Genomic DNA, 24,060 nt, shown 5'->3' on the forward strand with positions numbered 1-24,060 from the left:
TTTTTTTTTTAAAGATTTTATTTATTTATTTGAGAGAGAGAGAATGAGAGAGAGCAAGCACATGAGAGGGGGGAGGGTCAGAGGGAGAAGCAGACTCCCTGCCGAGCAGGGAGCCCGATGCAGGACTCGATCCAGGGACTCCAGGATCATGACCTGAGCCGAAGGCAGTCGCTTAACCAACTGAGCCACCCAGGCGCCCGTGTCTTTAGTTTTGAAGTGAGTCTCCTGTCGGGATCATATAGATGGGTCTTGTTTTTTATCCATTCTGCCTCCATATGTCTTTTGATTAGAGCATTTAGTTCATTTACATTTAAAGTAGTTATTGCTATTTTGTTAATTGTTTTTAGTGGTTTTGTAGTTCTTCTCTGTCCCTTCTACTCTTGTTCTCTTTTCTTGCAATTGAGGACTTTCTGTAGTGTCATGTTTGGCTTTCTTTTTCCTTATATATCATATGTTTTGGGGTTTGGGTTGCCATGAGGCTAATATGTAGGATTCTAAGTACACAGCAGTGTATATTAAGTTGATGGTTACTTAAGTGTGAATACATTCCAGAAGAACTTTTTTGGTCTCTCCTCCTTTTACGTATATGCTCATATTTTACATCTTTTTAGTCATAATCTTCTAATTAAGACCTTTTGGTTTCCATTTAAAGTAGTCCCTTTAACAGTTCTTATAAGGCAGTTTAGTGAGTTTGGGAAATTATTTCTCTCTAAATTCTGAATGATAATCTTGCTGGCTAGAGTATTCTCAGTTGTAGGTTTCTGCCTTTCAGCTATTTGAATAGGACAGCCACTCCCTTAAGGACTGCAAAGTAGTTGCTGAAAAATCAGCTGATAGCCTTATAGGGTTTCCCTTGTACATAACATTTTGCGTTTCTCTTGCTGCTTTAAAATTGTCTCTTTATCTTTAACCTTTGACATTTTAATTTTGTGTTCAGGTGTGTTCCTTGTGTTCATTTTGTTTGGAACTCTCTGTACTTCTGGAATCTGGATACCTTTACTTCCCCAGTAGCTATTATGTCTACAAATAAGTTTTCTGCTCCTTTCTCTCTGTTGTCGTCATCTTCTAGGACCCCTATAATGTAAATGTTCACTTGATGTTGTCCAAGAGAGCCCTTAACCTATCCTCATTTTCTTAAATACTATTTTCTTTTTGCTCTTCAGCTGGGGTGCTTTCCATTACCCTGTCTTTCAGATCACTGATCTGTTCTGCATCTGTTCATCTACTATTGATTCCCTGAGTGTATTTTTTTAGTTATTAATTTCAATTTTGATTGGTTCTTTTTTATATTTTCTGCCTCTCTCTTGAAATTCTGAGTTATTCCACTCTTCTCTCCAGTCTGGTGAGCATCTTTAAGATCATTATTTTAAACTCTGTTAGACATATTGTTTATCTCCATTTCATTTAGTTCTTTCTCTGAGTTTTTGTCTTGTTGTTTTATTGAGAGCATATGCCCCTGTCTTCTCATTTTGCTTGAATTTCTGTGTTTGATCCTCTGAATTAGGTGGAATAGCACTTCTAAACTTGAAAGAATGGTCTTGTGTATGGTCATCTCCTGTGTAGACTGTGTGTGCCTGGTGACTTTGGCTGGCTGACTGGAGCTGTGTCTGGTGTGGGCGGGGGATCATGTGACACTCCGGGCTAGGGTTGCCCCGGTGTGATGGCCAGAGCTGATATGGGCATGGGCGGGGCTGTCCCAAAGTGCTTCAGGTAGAGGGCACCCTGGAAGGACAGCTGAAGTGGATGTGGGCTGGGGGGGGGGCGTGTTTCAGGGCTCTCTGTGCAGTGTGCAATCTGGTGGGGTGGCTATAGATGAGGCAGATGTAGGCCAGGGGGACCTGGGGTGCTCCATGCATGGGGCACCTTGGCAGGAAAGCTGTAGCTGATGTGGGTATTGGCTCAGGCAGTTCCAGGCCTCTCTGGCCAGAAGGCATCCTTGGAGGACAGCTAAAGTCAAAGTGGGTGCAAGTCTGGGTGTCCCAGCGTGCTCAGCACAGGGGGTGACCTAGCGGGCAGCTAGAGCTAAGGCTGGCACAGGTCAGGCTGTCCTGGGACACTGCACAGGGGCTGCCCTGGTGCTGTGGCCGGAACCAAGGCAGGTAAGGGCTGGGGATTCCTGGTCATTCTGCACATTGGGCACCTTGGCGGGGTGGCTGGAGTCAAAGTGACATGAGCCAAGAGTGCCCAGTGTGCTCTGCACCAGGGTGCTCTAGCAAGCAGTCTGGAGCTAAAGTGGTGCAGACATGGAATGTTCCGGGGTGCTTTGTGCCTGGGTCGCCTTGTTGGGATGGCTGGAGCTATAGTGAGCACTGACCAGGGGTGTTGCTGTGTTCGCTGTGCTGGGGCCGCCTTGGTGGGATGGCTGGAGTGGTGTGGGCTAGTGGGCTAGCTCAGTGAGGCAGTAGGCCAGCAATGGTGCCTGCACCTTTCTCCCATCTACACTATTAAGGTAGATGGGGAACATAAACCACGGTGCTCGCCAGCCCCTCCAACCAAGAGAGAGATCCAGCAGCTGCCTCTGTTTGCTGGGGTTTTAGGGCTGGCTCTTTTCTACCATGGCTTTTTTTCTGTGCTCCAGGACACCCAGGGCTGCTGTGAGCTAGGGACCCAGTGCTGAAGCGGCAGGTCAACTACGGCACCTGGACCCTGCTCCTGTCTGTGCTATCAGGGTGTTCGGGGGAGTGTAAACCATGGCACTTGCCAGCCCCTCTGACCCAGAGAGAGTTCCAGCAGCTCTCCCATTTGGTGGAGTTCTAAGGCTGGATCTTTTATATACTAGTTGCTCTTTTAAACCACGGCTTTTTTTCTGTGCCCTAGGGCAGACAAATCTGCTTATGGTCCCTCAGTGCTGTCCCTCCCCACTGTGGTTCACAGGGGTGGGCCTTCCTTTCATTATCACGTATTCATCTCCCTTGTCATTTTTTATGTGCTCTGTTGTACAGAAGCCATTCCGTCAGCCCTCAGTTCTTCAGGAGAAATTGCTTCATAAATAAGTGTAGATTTGGTGTGTCTGTGGAGGAGGCGAGTTCAGGGTCTTTCTACATTGCCATCCTGGACCAGACTCAATATTTTTATGAAACTCAAATGCAAAACATGAAAAACTGTCAAGTAATCAACAGAGGACTCAATGTTTATGAAGAAAAAGAAAGCCAATGAATTCCATTTACATTTTAAACTATTTAATAGAGATATTTATTGTATACATGGTTTTAGTTTAATATAAACACAAAATTCTTCTCTGGAAACACTTAACCTGAGTGGAAAATGAAATCAGAACTGAAGAGATTTTAATGCACAAAAACAATTCTTTCTCCTCAAAATATAAGCAATGATTCCCAACTGGGGAGTTTCTCTGAAGTTCAGGGTTCAGGCCCAGGACAAGAGTGAGGGAAAACTCCCTGTAGGTCAAAAGCTCTGCTGAAGTCATAGGATTGAACTTGTGGGCCCTTAATCAGAGTGAGCTTTCTCAAACACCCCCGGAAGGAGGTCTGGCTGTTCAGGCAGTTTTGCTTTACATCAGCTGTTAAAGAAGAAAGCAGAAATCTTGTTTAATTTTGTTAAATGACATGGATAGCACAATAGGAACAAAAATAATATCAAGTGGTTTCTCTATCAAAATTAGAATAATACTCTCCCACATATGTTATTCAGGGATAAGGCAATGAAAACAATTTAAGTCACAACTGTGCCTTAACTGAGTCACAGCTTATTTATTATTTGTAATAATTACTTGGAACATCTGAAATGCATAATTCAAATCCAGCATCACTGTGAGAAGATAAGATCATGTTTGTCCCCTAAAATGATTTCCTACTGGGGCGCCTGGGTGGCTCAGATGGTTAAGCGTCTGCCTTCGGCTCGGGTCATGATCCCAGGGTCCTGGGATCGAGTCCCACATCGGGCTCCCTGCTCAGCGGGGAGCCTGCTTCTCCCTCTGCCTCTCTCTCTCTCTGTCTCTTATGAATAAATAAAATCTTAAAAAAAATAAAAAATAAAAAAAAAAAATAAAATAAAATGATTTCCTACTCTGGGGGTCACCTAAGATGAGTCACCTTGGTAAAGTCATCTAGCTTACTTTACAAGGCATCCAATATTCCCAGAGTCTTACCTAAGGGTGAATTTATGTGTGTAGATTATTTTAATTTTTCCAAGAATTCCTAGGTATTTGAAATAACCTTTCTAAAAATGTAAAGGATTTTTCATCCAAACCGTGTATTTTTCTTAATCTCTATTCTATAGCCACCTAAACTAAGACTTCCCTTAGTGGCAATGCCGCTTAAAAGTGAATGGGCCAAGCAGACATCCATACATACCAGGATAGCCACCGACATAAATGGGATTGTTGGTGTCTGCCGAGGTGGACTGGGTGTGTGGACTCTCAGCACGAACTACATTCCCGTCAACAATTAGAACCAAGCGGTGTTTGCTTTTCTGAGCTTGAAGTGTGTGCCATTTTCCATTGCAGACAGTATTGGTAGCTTTGGGCTTGTATGTGGCTGTTATCCTACCGGCACCATTGTTAACGTGAAACAAGATCTAAACCAGCAAAACACAGGTAGATATCTTGGTGAATTCTTCCATATTTAAGGAACACAATCCATTTATAGAATGCTCTTGAAATGGATAACATCCCAAAATTCTGCTAAAAAGGAAGGCAAACTATGAAAAACTGAGAGGATTCAGATTTTATTACTCCCCAAATTACAGAAAAGACCAATGACCACCATGGGAATGAATAAGCCTGAGCCACTGTTTTTGCATTATGTCCTCCAGTCAGTGGCTCATTGTCAGGATAGCAGGAGCTGTTGGGTTGACTGAGGGTCAGTTAATAGCAGGTGACTAGCACCTATGAAGAGACATTTACTCACAGTCTTCTGACAGACTGTAGATGCTCTACCACAGCAAGTGGTAACACAAATCTATGACGTGCAACAAAAGATGGCAGGGAAGACTTGCAAGTACACTGTTGTAAGGTGCTTATGCTGTATGTGAGGTGGCCCAATGTATTTCGAGGTAGACTAACAAATTGTAGATTATAAAACTTTGGGTGACAGCTAAGCAAAGTTTTAAAGGAAAAATAAGCTAATAATAGAGGTAAAATATACATCAGAAATTACATTCTTGGCAACTGTTACACTTCTGATGACATTTTTCAGATGTCACATTTTTTCAAAATTCTTTTGAAGTGCAGATGAGGAAGAATCTGGTGTAAGCCACAGCGTAGAGAGGCAAGCAGTACGCTGTAGAGGCAGCTTTGTGTGGACATGGGGGTGAAGAGGTGAAGGGTAAGGGATACTTTCTTATAGCCTCCTCATCCCCATTCTAGGATGTCCTAGGAGCCAGAAACCCCGCGGGGAAGAAGCAGAATTACTAGAGACAAGCAAATAAGATTGGGAGAAATCTAGAGCAAAAAGACTTGTTCCTTCCCTTACAGGCGGCAGTAGCTTAAGAAGATTCAAGCATTAGTCCCAGAGCAACACAAGTTGACCCCAGTGCAAGAGAAATGGTGCAAAGTGCAGCTAGGTAGAGAGAGGACTTGAGAGACCTCTTCCATTCCCCACAGCCTAGGAGGGGGCTGGCACAAACTCCCCAGTTCTCAGATGGCCCTCGGGGGGGACATAGAATGTGGCCGAAGAGGCAGCAGTGCCGCTGACCGGAGGGAAGCCTCATCTGCCAGGGATGTTGGCCCCATCTCCAGGCTCAGCCCCCACACAGTGGTGATGCTGAGACCTCAGACTACTCATTACAACTGGCCAGGGACAACTGGCCTCGGGCACAAAAGACAGAGGTTGTGCCCGAAAACCAGGAGACTCAAGCCATACCTCGACTACTGTCAGGAGAAAGCTTGCAGAAAAGAAAAAGGACAAGGAGGACTCTTCCTTCCCATCTTGCCTGCACCCAGATGGCCCCAGCGGGGTGAGGAAGGAAAATGAGAACCAGGAGAAACTCTCGAAGCAGTTTTCAAGCAAAAGAAACTAAGGTACTGCTAATTGTTGGGTTTATTTTGTTCCCCAAATGAGAAGGACTGGAGGCTGAAAAGCAAGGGTGGAATAGTTACAGAAAAAATTTGTTTTTTGCATTTAAAAAAAAAAAAATTAGATGATGCCATCACATGGAATTCTCTGCCATAAAAAGAAATGAACTGTTGATACACACAACCCAGTCAACTACCAGGAAATGAGGCTAAGTGTAAAAGGCCAATCTCAAGAGGATATAGACTGCAACATATGGTTTATATAACAATCATGAAATAACAGAGAGCTGCAGAACAGATTCGTGGTTGCCCAGGGCTAGGGAGAGAGCTGGTGTGGATATGAAGGGGTAGCTCCACAGAGCATTATGGTAATGGTACAATTAAGTGTCTTAATTGTGAGGGTGGAGACATAAAGCTAAACAAGATACATATGATAATATATAAAGCTACACACGCACACACACATGTACACATACAACTAGTGTAACTGAAACAAGTCTGGATTGTGCCAATGTCAGTGCCATGGGTTTGATGTTGGATAAGAGTTATGTAAGCTGCTAACACTGGAGGAGCCTGGGGGAAGGGTGCAAGAGGACCTCCCTGTACATGTTACTATAACTTGCTCTCAGTCTGTATTTCCAAATAACAAGTTAACAAATATTAGGGGAAGAGCATCAGGTTGGCAACTTTCAGGTGGTGTATTATAGTTGTAATTTTGCTTTAAATTTAATTTCAATTTTTTTTTTTGTCATTTGTAATCATTTTAGGATTAATTGAACCTTTTCTCCACTCCATTGAAATGGATCATTGGAAATTTGGATCTAGGTATTTCAGCTGTTTCTCAGTTGCTCTGTTTCTGACACTGGGGTAAGCAGGAACCCCATCGAGATCAAGCACCTACCTTGCCATTTACAATCTCTAATCCAATGGCATCTACTTTGGCGCTGCTGATCCCCAGGAGGACACCGTTCTCAGAGGTGGTACGAAATTCCAGTGTGATGTTTATATCTGATCGGACTTTGTAGCCTTCCTTGACTGAAAAATACAAAGATAACCCCCAGTTAGGAGTGAGCCTGGCCCAAGAAGGCTCAGGGTCAAAGAGGTCGTGGGCTGGCTGGCTGTGCATTTTGGCTCCTGGCTCAGGAGGCCTGGCTCTAGCTCTTTCTCTGATCCAGCTCCATCCTCACCAGCAAGTCATTTCCACCCTCTGAGCCTCAGCTTCCTCATCTGTAAGATGAAGTGATGCCATTAAAGACGACCTACACCATCATCAGGGCTAAGCCAGACTAGAGTCAAGGCAGGCCCATCCTTTCATCTAGAGCCACAGAGGGGAAAAAAATCAGAAGGATTTGATCCATATAATCTCATCATCATCTAGCAGGGAATAGTCCACTCTATTTTCCCAATACTGGGTATGTCATCATATACTAGCATCCACACTAGGTGTTTTTAAAGTGGGGTTTTAATGAAATGGATATTTTATTTAGGTGATGGGAAAGCTGAAAAACCAAACTGGGACTATATAGCAGGCAGTCGTTCAGTCCAGGGTTAAAGGGGAACTGGGAGCAGGTGGGGTGACCAGAGCTGGGAAGCACTGAGTGAGGGGTGCCTGCTAGCTCGCCCACCCGTCCCTGACTCCCCCTGACTCCCGCCAGGGCCTCCCTGGAAGCCAGATAAATGCGGCTCCCTGCAGAAGAAAGCGGAACAGAGGCCAAGAGGAGCAGGGTCCTGAGTGCAGATAGGAGGTTAACAGCAAATACGGACACCAAATGGAGAGGGAATGCCAGATACATTACAAAGGCTGGTTCTAAGCCTTGAGGAATTTACATTCTAAGGCACTTTAGACATTTAAATTCCTCTACTTAGGATCAATATTTTCAACAATCTCAATGGAGTCAGTTTCTTCATCAAACCTGACTTGTATTTGGCTGGCTGGTCTAGATATTTTATGCTGACTTTTGTCAAAGGCCTTTATTAACTTGAGCAGTGACAACATGCCTTACATAAATTTAGGGGAAATGCAGATGAAACCAGCGCCACATGTGTGCCCTCTGCCAGGAGGTGCAGCACTGCTGGTGGGAGCAGGCTTTGTATTAGAGTTGAGAAATCCGGATAAACTGGAACACTAAGTTAACTGTGGTCTTGCTGTAGCCTTGTCCAGGAGTCCTGTCCTAGCATATCATTCTTGGGTCCATATCCGAGTGCAGGCTAAACCCAAAGACTTCTTTCATGTTGATAATACATACCAAGAGCTGCATATCCACTTCCTTCAAAGAAAGTTCCTTCCTGGCCCACTGTATAGCACCTGGTTACTGCAAATGCAGATATTGGGCTGTCCTTGTCCAGCTGTTTGCCATTCACTGTCACCTCCCCGATGCAGGCGGGGACACTGTGGGTGATCTAAACCAAATGAAAGGACAATAGATGCTCTAAGTTTAATGAGAAGGGCCAGGGTCAGTTTTTCCTATACTTCAATAAACATTAAAATATTAGCTTTTGGTTTTTAAAATCGAATTTTCACAATAGTTCACATAAATGTTTAATTGAAAGCTACTAGCTAGTAGTATCTTGGCTAATAATGCAGTAAAGGTGTTTTCTATTATTTGGATTAAGTAATGTGGAAATCAAGAATGCTGGGTTTTCGGGGCGCCTGGGTGGCTCAGTCGTTAAGCGTCTGCCTTCGGCTCAGGTCACGATCCCGGAGTCCTGGGATCAAGCTCCGCATCGGGTTCCCTACTCAGCGGGAGGCCTGCTTCTCCCTCTCCCACTCCCCCTGCTTGTGTTCCCTCTCTCGCTGTGTCTCTCTCTGTCAAATAAATAAATAAAATCTAAAAAAAAAGAATGCTGGGTTTTCTAATCTGCAAATACAAATCCACTGGACTTTCCTGAATTGTACCAAGGCTAAATGGCTGTGGAAAGGGAAATGTTCATTAACTAACAGGTAGGAAAGGCTGGCTGAGCTTCAAGGGCTTCCAAGGGGAAGCCCAAACACCCAATCTGGGGATGAGGTTTAAAAGGTTTGTATCATGCAGCCAAGCCCCAGGCTCAAACAAGATAATTTAACATTTTCCTTTACAAAAGAAAAAAGATAAAAACAGCCACAATAAAGGTAAAATGGGCTCCGTACAGAAAACGCTGCTTACGTTTCCAATGTTCCTGGCCCTGTACTCAGAGGGAAGGCCTCCTAGATACAGCTTTCCTTGCACATCCAACATGGTCCCATCTCCCACAGCAGTCACTGTGGGGGATTCCTGGCCATCAACCGTCATGAAGCCCTTTCTTTTAAAGTGCTCTGTCTTGACCTAGAACAAAATGAGAATATCCAGTTTTCAAGGAATCTGAGAAAACATTAACAGATATTTGTTTGCAACATCTGTTCATTATAGCTGTAAATAACCTGAATGAGATCCTAAAGGATGGCTCCAGTTTTTACAGTTGGTGTTGAGGAGCTGGAGCCTGGCAGGAGACTGGGGCAGGCCCAGGTAAAGCACACATTAGAACAGGAAGTACTCCCAAATCCTGTTTATAAGAAAGCAAATGCCATGATCTGGGCTCATTCACGCCATACACAGATGGGCCTGATTTACTTCTCATCAAGTCGAGAACATTTCTGGTACCTTTCATTCATTCCACCACTGTCTGCTCGGTGCCTGTTGGTGTCAGGCACTGAGCTAAGCCCTGGTGATACTTCAGGATGTCGCAAAGGTCCCGGCCTGCAAGGAGCTTATATTCTACAGGGGAGATACTAGACATAAAGCAAGCTAGGTCATTTCATGACCATGAACTGGATGGAATAAAACTTAGCATGAGTGATCACAAGCTTCCTGAGAACATACCGTGTGCCACCTGCCATCACTGATCAGTGCAGGGTGGGAGACCTTTGTTCTGCCTTTCCCAAGATCAAACAGGAAGTGAAGGTGGCCCCCATGTAGCTGGAGCGTGGCATAATCAACTTGGTTCTGATGAGCCATGTAGTAAATCAGACCGCTGGAGGCAAATGTTCGGATACTTAGCTGAACTGAGAGCCTGGGAAAAAACAAGAGCTCGGCCCTCAGAAAGGAATAAACTTTCACTTTTACTTTTAAAAATAACCTCAGAGAAAGAACCCAGTAGTTGTTTCAACCTTTATATTGAACATCTCGGCAGAGTCTCTCATTATTCATTCATCCATCCATTCATCCAATTAAGGGTTATCCCATATATATATCTGCCAGGAACTATTCTAGATGGCGAGGCTGAAGCAGTGAATAAAGAGGAATGTCCTTTCTCCCACAAAACTAATATTAGAAATCTATCCAACAAAATTGGGTCATGAGAGGCGAACTGGTGGTTGGTTCTATTAAGTAGTCAGGCAGGAAGCTCTGAACGACAGGAGCAAGCCCCACAAAGCTCAGTAGGATAGACCGGCATTTTGTTTTCGGACAGCACGGAGTATGTGAAAACAATGGCCTGATTTGGCGGGACAGCCAGGAACCCCCTAGCAGGGCTCCATGGGCGATGGCGGCACATGGCCACCGACAGAGGCTGGCATCTGGGCAGCCGCCCACAGAAGGACGCACAGCATCACCACAGTGCTCAGGGACGGGGACAGGAAAGGAGAGTGTGGCCCTGCCCTCGTGGATGAGGGGCTCTGAGAGGCAGTACTTAGATCTGAGGTGCAGTGGGGAGTCACGGCACTAAGGGGAGTGGGCGGGGCTTGGTTTACATCTTCGAAGGAACCTGCGATGTGAAGAAGCCATCGATGAGGCCGGGGTGGCAGCAGGCATGAGGCAGGGAGCTGTTGCAAGAGTCCAGAGGCCAGGTCGTGGTGGCTTCGACCAGAGGGATGTGGGGGATCTAGAGGGGGTGAACTAATTCATGAAATGTTCCAGAGGAAGAAGCAATAGGACTTGTGGACGCACTGAATTTGGAGAGGGAGGGAATGAAAGTAACCATCTCTAGGTTAGGGCCCTCGGCACCCAGGGGAATGGTGCTGATGGCTACAGAAATGGCAAAGACGGGGACAGCGGGTTTGGGGGAAGACTGAATTCTCTTTTGGTATGTCGATGTGGAGGGTCCTGTGCCAATCCACATGGAGGCGTGGAGGAGCCAGCCAGGTATACAGCTCCTGAGTCTGAAGCAGAGGTCAGGGCTAGACATGTGGGTGCTGGTGCAAATAAATGGTATTTTAAAGCCACTGAAATATGGAAGTTCACCTGGGAAAATACACAGAAGAGGCCCTGGGCCTTCTCTGGTGGAAGAGTAGCCAGCAAAGGAGACTGAGCAGGGGAGGACAGGGAGAGCAGGAAATCAGGAGCGTGTGGGTCTAAGACAGCCCAGTGCATGTGCTAATGCTGAGGGCCCAGCGAGGAAGGCCTCACGGGGATGTGGGCACAGCGGGTCTGGGATAACTGTGGCAAGAGCAATCGAGAAGTGAGGGGAGGCTGATTGGGTGGGTAGAGAGGAAAGGGGGCGGGGGGGTAGGCAGACTGCCACAGAAGGCAGCCTTTTGTTGTTGTTGTTGTTGTTTTTAAAGCAACTCTTTCAAGAAGTCTTGAAATACAGCCAGGATACTGTGGGGGTAGGGTGGGATGTGGAGTCTCTTAGAGTTTAAGTTAGGAACTACCAGAGAGGGAATGGTTACCAGCATAAACACAGTGCCTGGGTTTGAATCCTAGTTCTGCTGTGTGCCCTGAGCAGGCGACTTAACTTTCCTGTACCTCAGTTTCCTCGTCTATAAAATAAAGAGCGTACCTTCCTCATAGGATAATTATGAGGACTGAGTTGGGGTGTATGTGTTAAATACTAAGGCAGTCTGGGCACAAGTGTTTGCTCCTCTTGTTACCACTGATGCTGATGAGGGCGATGGCTCTGAGAGAGGTGATGCGCTCCAGAGGGCAAGCGAGAGGGCCAGTAGCACCCCTCCTCTGTGTTAGCAGGGGAAGAGGTACAAGGGTGGGACAGAGGCAGGGAGGCGGGGTGCTCTTTTTGGTAGTGGACAGATGAGGGAGTTCTCTGTGTTCCCTGAGGCAGTCATGGGCTGGGGCATGGAGAGAGGCTGTGGGAATGTACAGAGTTTTGAGATAAGAGAAGCTATGAGAAGTAAAAAAGCATGAACATATGAGAGAACTGTATTGGCTGCCCATGTAATCTGGAGGTTCCATCTGAAATTGCTGGCTTCAGGTCAAACCAGGGAAGAAAGAGATACACACTTCTACAGCCTTGACCACCAGTTTGGGTTCTGGCATGGATTAGCCAAGTAGGAGTTCTACCCAGGGCCAGTGTATGAAGGAACACGGGTATTAATGGTCTAGGCCCATCTGGTTTGGGGATAAACTGTGCTGCGTGGGGTGCAGAGGGAGGTGGTGGTGAGAAAGCATGAGGGTTTTGAGGTCTTGATGCAGTTGAGGAGCTGCTGGGATGGAAAGTAACAGTAGAAAGGAGGAGGAGGGGGTTGATTAATAGGATGCTTCAAATAGAGATTTTGGAGGTGGGATGGGTATTTACAAAGTAGGCCAGGGTATGATCATGGGAAGAGGGTGGCTGAGGAAAGCCCTCTGAAAGACAGGAACCAGAGGACTTGGAAGGTCAGATGTGGGGTGGTTGAAATCATGGAGAAAGATGGCCCGAGCTGTGGAACAAAGACACTGAGTCAAGGTCTGAAGCCAGTGGGATGGGGTCAGTGATCACAAGGGGCAGTAATGATGGGTACAGTCTGAAGAGTTTGGAGAAGAGGAGGAATGTGGAGTCTGGAGGAACCTTGACCAGTCCCAGGCCTTCTCTGAGGGATGTGAACTGGCTTAGCCAAGGAAAGGTCCTTGGGGACAAGGAGGTGTGAGAGCGAGAAGGATCGGGGGCAGACTGGTGAGGCACCAGGGAGTTTGAGGGGCACAGTGAGAGAGTTTGGGGGGACAATTTGATCAGATTATTAAGTGCTTACAATAGAGTAGGGTTGAAAGTCCAGATGATGATAGATCCAGAGGACTTGAGATTCTAGAACAAGAGTGCTTTAGAGAGATAACCTACCTGTGTACTTTCCTACATTCATACAGAGAGGCAGCAACCGGCCTTCACCAGAAGGGGTAAGGACAAACCACAGGAACCCCACTGAAGCGTCTACTGTGCACAAAGGCTGCATTCCTGTCCTCTGCCTTCTTGCTGCTGAAGAATACCTCCCGGGTTCATCTCTCAGTGAGACGCCTAATAAAGACTTTAGAACAATACCCACCTCTTTCTGACAGCCAGCTGATTGAAAGGCAACACGAAATGGCTGCTCTGCATGAGGCCAAACTGGTGAGCACTGGGGATATACTCTGGGGCTCTGTCCACAGCACACCGTTCCTATAAGAGATGCAGATGGACTCTCACCACACAGAGCCAGGGCCACCACTAACATGTACACAAGTTTTTCCATGAAAACCTCTCTGAAGCAATGGGATTAGAACACCAACAGCTACAAATATGTGTTGGCACAGACTTAATCTTTATATAATTTACTTGCTGTCTCTTTATCTATGAGAAGGCAATTGGAGCTTCTGTCTTTCACCTCAGTCCCACTCAAGTTTGCTTAAAATTCCCCTGAGTTTTCATCAGGGGAAGGGCCAGAGGGTATCAGCAGCTGCAGGAGCAGCTCCAGCACGTGCACCAGGAAACTGGAAGTGCCCACAGGCCCCTGGCCCGGCAGGGTCTCTGAGGGTGATGTCTCTGATTCCTCCTGGGCAGTAGCAAGGTACAGTGGAGAGGAGCCCGTGTGGGAGGGGGTCTGCTTGGGAACCTGCATCCTGTCTGACAGCTCCCTCCACAGAGTGAGTCCGAACCACATGAGGCATCAGACTCATATTTCTGGCTTGCGTGGGGCAGGGGGGTGCGCGTGGTGGTGCTACCAAGAAGAGAGCTGGCTTGAACTCAACAGTTGGCTCTGGTTGGAAGGTACTGCTCTTTGCGTGACTGCACCACCATCTACATACTTAGAGTGCATGCTTTTAACCAAGGAAATGGAGAAATCAGAAAAGGGAAAAGAAAATGAAAACTAAGAACTGCCATTAAAAATATTTGGTCAATACATATGCAATGGAATATTACTCAGCCATCAAAAAGAATGAAATCTTGCCATTGGCAAAGACTTGGGTGGAGCTACAGAGTGATGCTAAGTGAAATAAGTCAGAGAAAGCAAATACTATATGATTTCCCTTATATGTGGAATTTAAGAAACAAAACTGATGAACATATGGGAAGGGAGAAAAAAAGAGACTCTTAATGATAGAGAACAGAGTTGCTGGAGGGGAGGTTTGTGGGGGATGCGCTAGATGGGGGGTGGGCATTAAGGAGGGCATGGGATGTGATGAGCACTGGGTGTTACATGCAACTGAAAATTGCTGAACACTACATCTGAGACTAATGATGGTCTATATGTTGGCTAACTGAATTAAAAAAAAAAAAAAGAAAAGAGTAAGGAAAGCCCCTCTTACCAGACTTGGTAAAGGCTGGGGCTGTGGCAGGCGCTCACTGTCTTCTCCATGAAGAGCCAGCTTTGGCCTTTCTGAAAGTAAGCAGGTGTCCAAGTCCACCTGTTCATTGCCAGCCGCACTCGTGAAATCCAAATGTCTAGATACAGAGTGTTTACAAAATTAAGATACTACAAGTCAACACATAAACCAATGTCATTTGACTCTTGAGCACTAACATCCATGCCGAACTGCTCATCTCTTACTCTTACGGTAACCAAGCTGACCGTCTTCCATGGCGACTGGTATCCTCCCGTTTGATTCTTGCCGCCCCTGCCCCACGTTGTCCGCCTGGCCACCACCCCTCCAGAGCCAGTTCAGGTGCCACCAGCCCCTCCTGCAGCCTGGGCCGGGGCCAAGGGAAAGACTGGCTCTGGCGCTCACAGTAGTGCGCACACTGGCCTCACTCAAACACTCATTTCTTTCCTTCTGACAGGTTTACAGCTGCCAGGAAGTCATGAAGTATACTTGCCCTAATTCCCTTTACTCTGCAGCCCTTGCAACATGTCCCATCTGCCTTTACCCTCTTGGCACTTTCTGGGGACATGGCTGTGAACAGCACAGAAACGTTTCTGCCCTATGGAGTTCCCGGCCTCATGGCTTTCAGTAAGAAGAAGATGCCAAATCAGTTGGTACATTTATAAACAGAACTGGGTGAATAAATAAATCAACTGTACAAATAAGTAAACCAAGGCTCTGACATTAGAATTGTGCTGAAACCCAATATATCGTTTTATTCTTTTAAATTTCAAGGACTCTTAAGAGATTCTTTTATAGAGGACACGGTGACCATCAAAGATCCAGGTCCTTGTTCGCGGTCTCAAGGCAAAATCAGCAGCCCAGCTAGGAGGGGAACCTCGGTCTCCTGACGCTCAGCACATGCTCAGTTTCTCCCAGGCAGACTCTGGCTCTGCACCCCCCCCACCTCCAGCTCATAGCACAGCCTTTGTCCCACCAGCACTCTTACCTAGGCAGAGGCTGAGTGAGGAAGAAGTAACCACCCATGGGCACAGTTCTCTTCCTCATCATGAGCCCCCCAGAGGAAACAGACTAACAGTTCTTAGACAGTCCGTGTTTTAGGAGGAACCATTAATAATCTGAAGTTGCAAGTAGCCCAGCTGTAAAGGCTCCTTAAAGCAGTGAGCTCAAGGCAGCAAGAAACCTGCATCACAAAATCTCTCTATTCCCTGAAATGCAGGTCAAAAGTGTATTTGACCTCTGATGTTTATTGATGGTCCTATCGAACTAATGTTCAGTGGTTATTTTTTTTTTTTTTAATTCTAGGATTACCAGATCTATCCATCATTCTAATCCAATGAAATCCATTTGGGTGACTGTTGTGATAGAACAATGGAGTTCACTTATTATTCAGAAACATAGGATTTTAGGCAATCTCAAACAACAAAATTAGATAGATCAGTGTCAGTACTCAGCAATAAAAGATTTCTAGGAAGTACAAAAACATGTTGAGAGCAGTTATACTTACTCCATATTAAAGATCAGGTTTTTGATACAGCCATGGAATGATCTTCTCATCTTGAGCACTGATGTCCCTTCCCTCTCTGGAATCCCCCCTATGTACAGCTTGGATACATTTATTGCCCTGCTTTCTGCTGAGGGGCCCAACTTCATTTCTACAGGATTCATCTCATCCATTTGGACAGTGATAACTCTAAAAGGTCAAAGGAGGGGAAAAAAAAAAGCTTTTAAATATAATGAAACATAACTGTCTATTTTAATATATAATTCCACAAGTTCATACTGAATGAGAAAAGTTCATACTGAAATATAAATTTTTAACATGACACTATGTGAATAAAAAGGTGAATCTTGAAAATGAAAACTTACAATTGAACATTCTCCCCAAATGAATAGGTGTTATTAAATACTGTTGAGTTCAATTGCTTTTTGGAGGCTATTGTTCTTTTACTTTATCTGTGATGAAATGTCCAACATGCTTTTAAAATGTTTGGTCTATAGTTTTGGAGGGAAATACATAGGGATGTTGATATAACACTACTTACTATTTTACTATTTGTATTTTACTGTTTACTATGTTACTATTTACTGTTTTTTCCATTTGCTTTTTTAGTATTAATGCAATGTTATTTACTAACACTATGGTACTATTTGCCACAGAATTACTCTGATCTAAGACAATGTAGACTAGGCCCCAGAAAAGAGCAGGGTTAACGTTTTTCAGTTTTGAAAATTCCACAAATATCTTATTTCAAAGCAGATGAAATTAATTTCCAGGGAGGTATTCTAGCAAGGTTCCAGAATTATTATGGAGCTATAAAATCTCTGAATGCTCATGACCTCATACTAATCATCCCAATCATTTCACTGCAAAGAGTATCCTAACAATGTTCCTATTGGTGAGGTCACCATGCCCTTGTACACAAATACCTCCCGGTCCTTATCAAGGAAATGGAATGCTCTTGTCCATCGCCATATGTGCCCTTGGGAGCACGCAGGAGCGCTCTTCTCAGGCTGGTTCCATCCCCAGAGTTAACATGAACTTCAATGTAGCCTCCAATCAGCGTGATGGAAAAGAAGGGCTGGGAAGGTTGCTAAGAGATTTCAGATAGAAAAAAACATTACTACGTGATTTTTAAAATTATTATCTTATGAAGATAATGTTGGAATATTAATAAATAAGCAATTTATTAAGAACATCACTATCTCCATCTGACACAGCTTTTTTTTTCTTTTAAAGATTTTATTTATTTATTTGACAGAGAGAGAGAGACGGTGAGAGAGGGAACAGAAGCAGGGGGAGCAGGAGAGGGAGAAGCAGGCTTCCCGTCGAGCAGGGAGCCCAATGTGGGGCTCGATCCCAGGACCCTGGGATCATGACCTGAGCCGAAGGCAGACGCTTAACGACTGAGCCACCCAGGCGTCCCTGACACAACTCTTTTATATTTTGTATATGACTTTCTAATCTTTGCTCATATAACTTACATTCGGCATTATGCTCATATCACTAACCATATCAAAGATTTCCATTTCTACATAGCCTTCATACTTTTTATTGCCACATTATGTGCCAACAAATAGGTACATTATAAGTATTGATCAATTTTTTATTGTTAAAAATTTAGTTTCCAATTTTTTGTTACCATACATAACACTTTTTGCCTGTGAAATTGTTTCTAACATTTCTAAAAGTGAGATTAAAAGGCTGAAGAGTTTGGAAATTATTAAAGCTCTGAGAACTATTTTGCCACATTGAAAATAGCTCCACCAGCAGAACTGGAATATGAGTATCTCACAATATCTTTGTGAGCCTTGGATGACCACATACCATGTTACTGACATAGCAGCAAACCCATTAGCAAATGGTTCTATTGAGAATGGTGGAGGAAAACAGTCTGTCATTTCTTCAAAAAACGAACCATAGAATTATCATGTGACCTAGCAATTCCACTCCTAGGTATATATACTCAAAAGAACTCAAGGTACTCAAATGAATACTTGTACGTGAATACTTGTTCATAGCAGCATTATTCATAATAGCCAAAACACAGATACAACCGCAAGTGTCCATCAGTGAATAAATTATGCTGTGTACACACAGCGGGGTATCAATTCAGCCATAAAAATGAAGTGCTGACACCTGCCACAATGTGGATGAAGCTGCAAAGCACGCTAAGTGGAAGACACGGAAGATCACATTCTGTGTGCACCCATTTCTATGAAATGTAGAGAACAGGGGAATTCACTCATAGATACAGAAGAAGACTGGTGGTCACCAGGGATGGGTAGTGACTGCTTCATGGCACAGGCTTCTCTTTTGGGGGATAAAAATGTTTTGGAACTAGACCGAGGTGGCCTCTCAACATTGTGAAAGCATTAAATGCTACGAAGTTTTTAGTTCACTTTGAAATGGTTACTTTTATGTTCTATGAATTTCATCTCAACTAGGAAAAAAAGGAAAAGATGGGTGGAGTCCATACACCACTATGTCATTGTTAGATCTTCACCAAGCGGCTCGGGAGGCATGAGGGGTCTGCAGACTGGTGTTCCAGTCCTGGCTCTGACCTAGATCAGCTGGGTGACCTTGGGCAGGTTACCAAGGTTCTCTGAACCCATTTCCTCCTCAGCAAAATGTAGGAAGCAGCATTCACCCTGTGGCGTGGGTGTGATAATCATACAGCAGTGTCTGTACAGTCTTGTGCGCGGTAGAGGACGGCACACTGCGAGCGGCACTTACGTGGCCGCTACTTCATTAAGACAATACATTACCATTCGGTAAAGCCCCTTCAGATTACATGATATATGCAAGTCTGAGCAAAGGAAAGGCTAAATATCATCTATGCTCTTAAAATGGAATACAAATATGGAAAACCAACTTTCTTCCGCTGGCCCACTGTGTTTATCACAGGCCACATTTCTCTTTCAATCCTATTTGTAGATAAGGAAAATTGTGCTTCCTGGAGCAGTATACTAAGAAACTCTACAGAACTTAAGGATTTACTGTCTTAGCCTTAGAATAAAGAGTAACAACTGTAACGTGGAAAAAAGCTCAGTTTGTGCCATCTGAATGAGCTTGAAAAGAATTAGAGGTAGACAGCAAGTATCTTTCTTCTCAGTAGCTAGACAAGGAAAATGGATTGTGTAACAGAGAAATCCCTGATTCATAGGGAAAAGACATTCAGCAGTGTAACTCCTACTCACTGAAATGCACACTCAAACTGGCCACACAGCTACAATAAATGTTCATGACTAAGTCATTTTCCACCTAGTGTTTCTCAAAGTCATTTCCTTCCTTAGCTCCTGACTGAATAGCAATAGCATTTGAGCTACTCACCCCATGGGCCTGCAGATGACCCTGCTTCTCCCCCTGCCTGCCCAGGGCAGCCAGGATGATGCCACTGCTGTTCTTGGTGGCAAATGTGACCAACAATTCCGATTCTGGTGACAAAGACTTGGGTGACAGTTCAATGTAGCCGCCTTTCAAGAAGCTAACACTTCGGATAGGCTGGTCACAAAAGAGAGGAAGGAGCACCATCAGGCCCACCTGAATGCTGCATCGCCCGTAGTGGGGGTTACTGCAGGTCTCCCCATCATCCCTTTCCCATCCTTCCCCCACTCCCGGCTTAGATTTTGTTACCTCACTATATTGGTAAGTCAGTGGACATTTATAGAAACTCATTCCAATATTAATAAAATGCTTCCCACCTCCAGTATACAGCCTTTTCTCACGCCGTAGGAATTTCTGTGTAAATCAAAGGTTGATCTGGATATTTCCAGGTTTTTGATACAGCCCACATAGCTTTTGCTGGTGACACCTTTCCTGTGGGGAAGGCATGAGAACAGAATTTGCCTTTTATAACTCCATTTTTGAAAGAAGGAATAAAAATAAAAATAGATCTACAAGTAAAGAAGAGCTGCTTCTATATCTCATTCTGCAGAAATGTCTAGGTCTCTAAGAAGGATACTGATGGTGAAGACTTCAGGTCAAATGAATGCTCTCCTTAGGACCAAAGAAAGGGGTTGAATTCAGTGAGTTAGAATTGCTAAGAGATTCTAGCTAGATGGCTACCTAGATAAAATGTTTAATATTTTAAGGAAAAGTATAGTCACTGCAGTTTAAATATACTCATTAAAACACAGGCAATTATGAAAGACAGTACACAGTCATAAAGAAAAAAAATGGCACACAGACTGAAATCCAGGTTTCATGTAGGGTAGAACATGGACATAAGCCTCCCATGGAAGCAAGTGTGGACAGTGTTATTTCCTAGGATCACATGGCTACAGAAGTCACTGGCCGTTGTCCAACTACACAGTCGTGAGCTTTGTCCTGAAGGAAATAATTGCATTTGGTGAAGTCTAGGATTATCCAAATCCTCATTTCTTCGACTCCAAATCAGTACCATAGTTTTCTTAACAGAAGTTGCCACACTGCTGGCTGGGGTGAGGCTGTCATGTAATCAAGCTCTCATTTCCCAAATATGGAGATGACTGAACATCTCCAAGCTATACTCTGAAACATCAGCTAGTCACAGGAGAACTTGGAAGTCACATGGTTTCCAGTCAGGGTCTCATCTCATGTTTCTCTCCCTCTGTGTTGAGCAATGAGCTGTAGACCAGTAGGCAATTACTTGATTTAGGACAGATTTCGACCTTTCTGGATCTCAGTTTCTTCCTTTGTAAATGAGGAGGCTGGCCTTGATAGATACCCAAAGTTTCTTCTAGCATAAAAGTCTGTGATTTGGGATATCCTCCTAGAAAATGGGACCTTTTCTCCAGTGTCTACATGGTGTCCATTTAGGTCCAGTACAGATGAGCTGTGACACAGCTTGTTGCTATAGGAGCATCCACCCCTGCTGCCACCATGTGAGGAAACGTTATCTGGAATCTGGGATTAGGAGACAGGCTTCCAGTTCTGGCTCCATCTTGGCAGAGGGGTAAGACCTGGGGCAAGTGACCAACTCCCCTGAAGTTTAATTTATTTCCAAGATGGGCTAGGGGTGTGGCGACTGTGGTGGTAAACTGTGTTCCTTGGAACTTTCTGGCAAAGAGAAGGGGTGAGGAGTGGATCTGGGCTGCTCAACTTACAGCACCCAGAGTGGCTGCACTTGCATATGGCTTATTAGGATTCCGTGCAAGAACTCAGCTGCAAGACGGGATAGTGCTACTAACTTACCTGAAGACCACTGGGTTGGGTGACTCAATCTGGACATTTGATAAACCCACTCCCTGGAATCCCTCTTGCCTTGACTGCTGGCCTTTCATATAGGACTTTTTTTTTTTTTTAATGGTGTGAAAGAAACTTAGGGCTTAATTTGTCCAATCCAAAATTACAAAACTGAGGACAATGACCCACAGAAAGCTTATGTCAATTATTAAAGTAAAGTCACAAAGCTAAACATGAATCAGTGTTACAAAACGATTTCATTGCCTCCTCTGCCATCTTTCTTCCACCTTCCTGATGCTGGTCTTTCAGCTTTCACATACATTATTCATTCTCATCACACAAAGGGGAAATCCAGACAAGTCTGCAGAGAGCATGATTTTTTTGCCCTGAAAAAGATTCTACTAAAATCTCTAGTGAGGAGAACAACTTGTGATGGAAAATGGGGTCTCCAAATACTATATAATATTAGTAACAATTAGTAATGATTTCTAGATGTTCTAAAGGCAACAAATAGAAAAATCATTAATTTTACTGCAGAAGGGTTTCTTTACCTCCCAATTAATATGACAGTGGTTTGAATCAAGGCAGATGGTATGGGTTAAAATTTGTCCCCCACAAAAGATGAAGTCCTAACCCCCAGTACCTGTGAGTGTGACCTGATTTGGAAATAAGGTCGTTACAAATGTAATCAAGTTAAGATGAGGGCATTAGGGTGGTTCCAATAGGACCGGTATCCTTATAAAAGGGATATTTGGACACAGAGAGACGCACACAGAGGGAAGACAATGTAATAAGACACGGAGATGTTATCTATAAGTTGAGGAATGCCTGAAGTTGCCAGAAGCTAGGAGCGAGGCATGGAACAGATTCTTTCTCACAGCCCTCCAAAGGAAGCAGCTTTGCTGACACCCTAATTTTGGACCTGTAGCCTCCAGGGCTGTGAGAGAGCACACTTCTGTTGTCCATCCCCTGGCTTGTGGTGCCTTGTTATGGCAGCCCTAGGAAGCTAACACATCTGGCAATTATGGGCATAATTATGGCATGTGATATACCTTACAACTCTTGACCTAGGTAATCCACCCACATAAATTGGATCTTTATCTAGACGATTGAGGTCAGAAGATGCTCCTGGAGTTTCACCTTGCTTGGTTTCTCTATAATTGGTGTTATATGCATCAATAACTGCTAGGATTCCTAAAAAGAAGAGACAGGAAAATGAAAATCATTTTCTACATTAAGGTAAAAACAAAGTTCACTTATAAGTTCTTTCTTTATAAATTCTTTCACATTCTGCACATTTGACCAGGGAGTATTCTTGACTATTAAAGGGCACATGAAAATCCTCTGTACAAAAGTCAATGAATCCAGAATACATATCACTGAATGACAGCAGTATGTATGTGGCAGGAAAGAGAATGGATTTGATCTTTGATTCCAATACAGTATTTAATGTTACGTAATACACTTGGAAACCATAAAAAAAATAGAATTCTAATATTCCCCCAGCAAAATGTGAATCCTGGCATTTAGTATTTCAAAGAAAACAATGGCTTTCTATCAGAATATCATTCAAGAGTACCCAAGAAGCTAAAGTAAATAAAGACTGCTGATTTTGGAAGGATTTCTTTTTTTCTTCTTTCCTTCCTCAATCCCTCCCTCCCTTCTTTCTTTTCTTTTCTTTTTTTTTAAGTTTTTAGAGACAAGAGAGAAGGGGGAGAGGGAGAGAGAGAATCCCAAGCAGGCTCCATGCCCAGTGGAGAGCCCAACGCAGGGCTCGATCTCACAACCCCGAGACCATGACCTGAGCCAAAATCAAGAGTCAGACATTTAACCTACTGAGCCACTCAGGTGTCCCTGATTTTGGAAGGATTTCTGTTCCTACAAGGGTGACCTGTAACATCTCATTGCCCTTCTGTGTACTTAACTTGCTTTCGGTTTCTCTGGAAGGCGATTTTGTACCAGGTTCCGTTGTTATAGCGTCTGTCTGTAATAAGGGCAAGAGGTCCTGAACCCAGGTCAACTGTAACTTTGACTCTGCCGTGCACCAGCTCGATGGATAAAAAGTCTTTCTGTGAAGAAGAGAAAAGAGTTACCCAGGGCTATATCGTTCTCACAGATGCCCTCTCCTTTCAAGTTGCGGATGGTAGAAACCTTCCAAAGTCAAACTCCGAAAACTGGATCTGGCCCAACAGTCAGAGGTCTCTGTTGGAAACTGAAGTATCTGGGAAGACTTTCTAGAATACTACACAGATATAAAGGAGAGAAACACACTATTGCCAAAATCTACAGTAAGAGAAGTGCAATCTTTGTATCTTCTTCATTTAGATCGACAAATGGGCCAGTCCTACAAATAAAACTAGAAGATTGAGAGAAATCACCCCCACAATAGGATAAAAATAACATTAAAGTCCTGTAGATGGAATTCAAAGAAGGCCACAGTGATCAGAGTAACATGGAACAAGATAGAGGAAAGTCAAAATTTAATAACAAGTATCATTGATAATCTATAAATGATAGGATGGCTCTTTTCTACTTGGTGCTCTCCTGTATTTTGCAATGGTTCTCCAGTGAATTTATAACATAATAAATATTTAAAATGGGGAAACAGTATGGCATACATATGTATATCTTATATTCGTATATGCTCATAAAGCAGTCATTAAACATAAATATCCTCATAGCAATTTCACTGTATATACTTACAGTGCCATTTGAAGTGAGGTAGAGAAGAAGACCATTGGGTGAAAATGTACTAAAAAGCATAATTATATGAGTCCCCGTAGCCCGGAGCGTTCTCTCCACGACCGAATACCCACTCCCATCAAAATGGAAGGAAGAGTCTTCATTCTGGGGGCTGCAAAGCAGAGCAGATGAAACACAGTCTATTCTCAGGAAGGTGGTTAAAGAGAAGAAACGATACCTTTCCTGAGGGCTTCCCCTCACAAACATTATGGTAG

The 24,060-nt window shown here is 44.1% G+C and overlaps 1 protein-coding gene across 7 annotated transcripts in view; it reads right to left on the minus strand.

The window, feature by feature from the left end:
- Window positions 1–3,162: 3,162 nt before the first annotated feature.
- LAMA1 (laminin subunit alpha 1) overlaps window positions 3,163–24,060 on the minus strand; it is a 160,460-nt gene continuing 139,562 nt past the window's right edge. For 3 of the 7 annotated variants that reach the window (XM_081801582.1, XM_081801583.1, XM_081801581.1), the window contains exons 49-63: window positions 23,807–23,957; window positions 23,028–23,172; window positions 22,156–22,297; window positions 19,642–19,756; window positions 19,271–19,441; window positions 16,867–17,030; window positions 15,944–16,129; window positions 14,422–14,557; window positions 13,182–13,294; window positions 9,811–10,000; window positions 9,118–9,276; window positions 8,221–8,374; window positions 6,876–7,009; window positions 4,314–4,536; window positions 3,163–3,520 (exon numbers count right to left, since the gene is read on the minus strand). In XM_081801582.1, coding sequence (XP_081657708.1) covers window positions 3,360–3,520; window positions 4,314–4,536; window positions 6,876–7,009; window positions 8,221–8,374; window positions 9,118–9,276; window positions 9,811–10,000; window positions 13,182–13,294; window positions 14,422–14,557; window positions 15,944–16,129; window positions 16,867–17,030; window positions 19,271–19,441; window positions 19,642–19,756; window positions 22,156–22,297; window positions 23,028–23,172; window positions 23,807–23,957 — 2,344 coding nt within the window. In that variant the 3' untranslated portion in view covers window positions 3,163–3,359. Of the gene's footprint in view, window positions 3,521–4,313; window positions 4,537–6,875; window positions 7,010–8,220; window positions 8,375–9,117; window positions 9,277–9,371; window positions 9,720–9,810; window positions 10,001–13,181; window positions 13,295–14,421; window positions 14,558–15,943; window positions 16,130–16,866; window positions 17,031–19,270; window positions 19,442–19,641; window positions 19,757–22,155; window positions 22,298–23,027; window positions 23,173–23,806; window positions 23,958–24,060 lie in introns of those variants that run through there. The other 4 variants (XM_081801584.1, XR_014139701.1, XM_081801585.1 and 1 more) reach the window with 4 other exon arrangements.

Source organism: Leptonychotes weddellii, chromosome 13, assembly GCF_054177405.1.
Source record: "Leptonychotes weddellii isolate Sample4059 chromosome 13, ASM5417740v2, whole genome shotgun sequence".
In the NCBI taxonomy this organism is placed as follows: domain Eukaryota; kingdom Metazoa; phylum Chordata; class Mammalia; order Carnivora; family Phocidae; genus Leptonychotes; species Leptonychotes weddellii.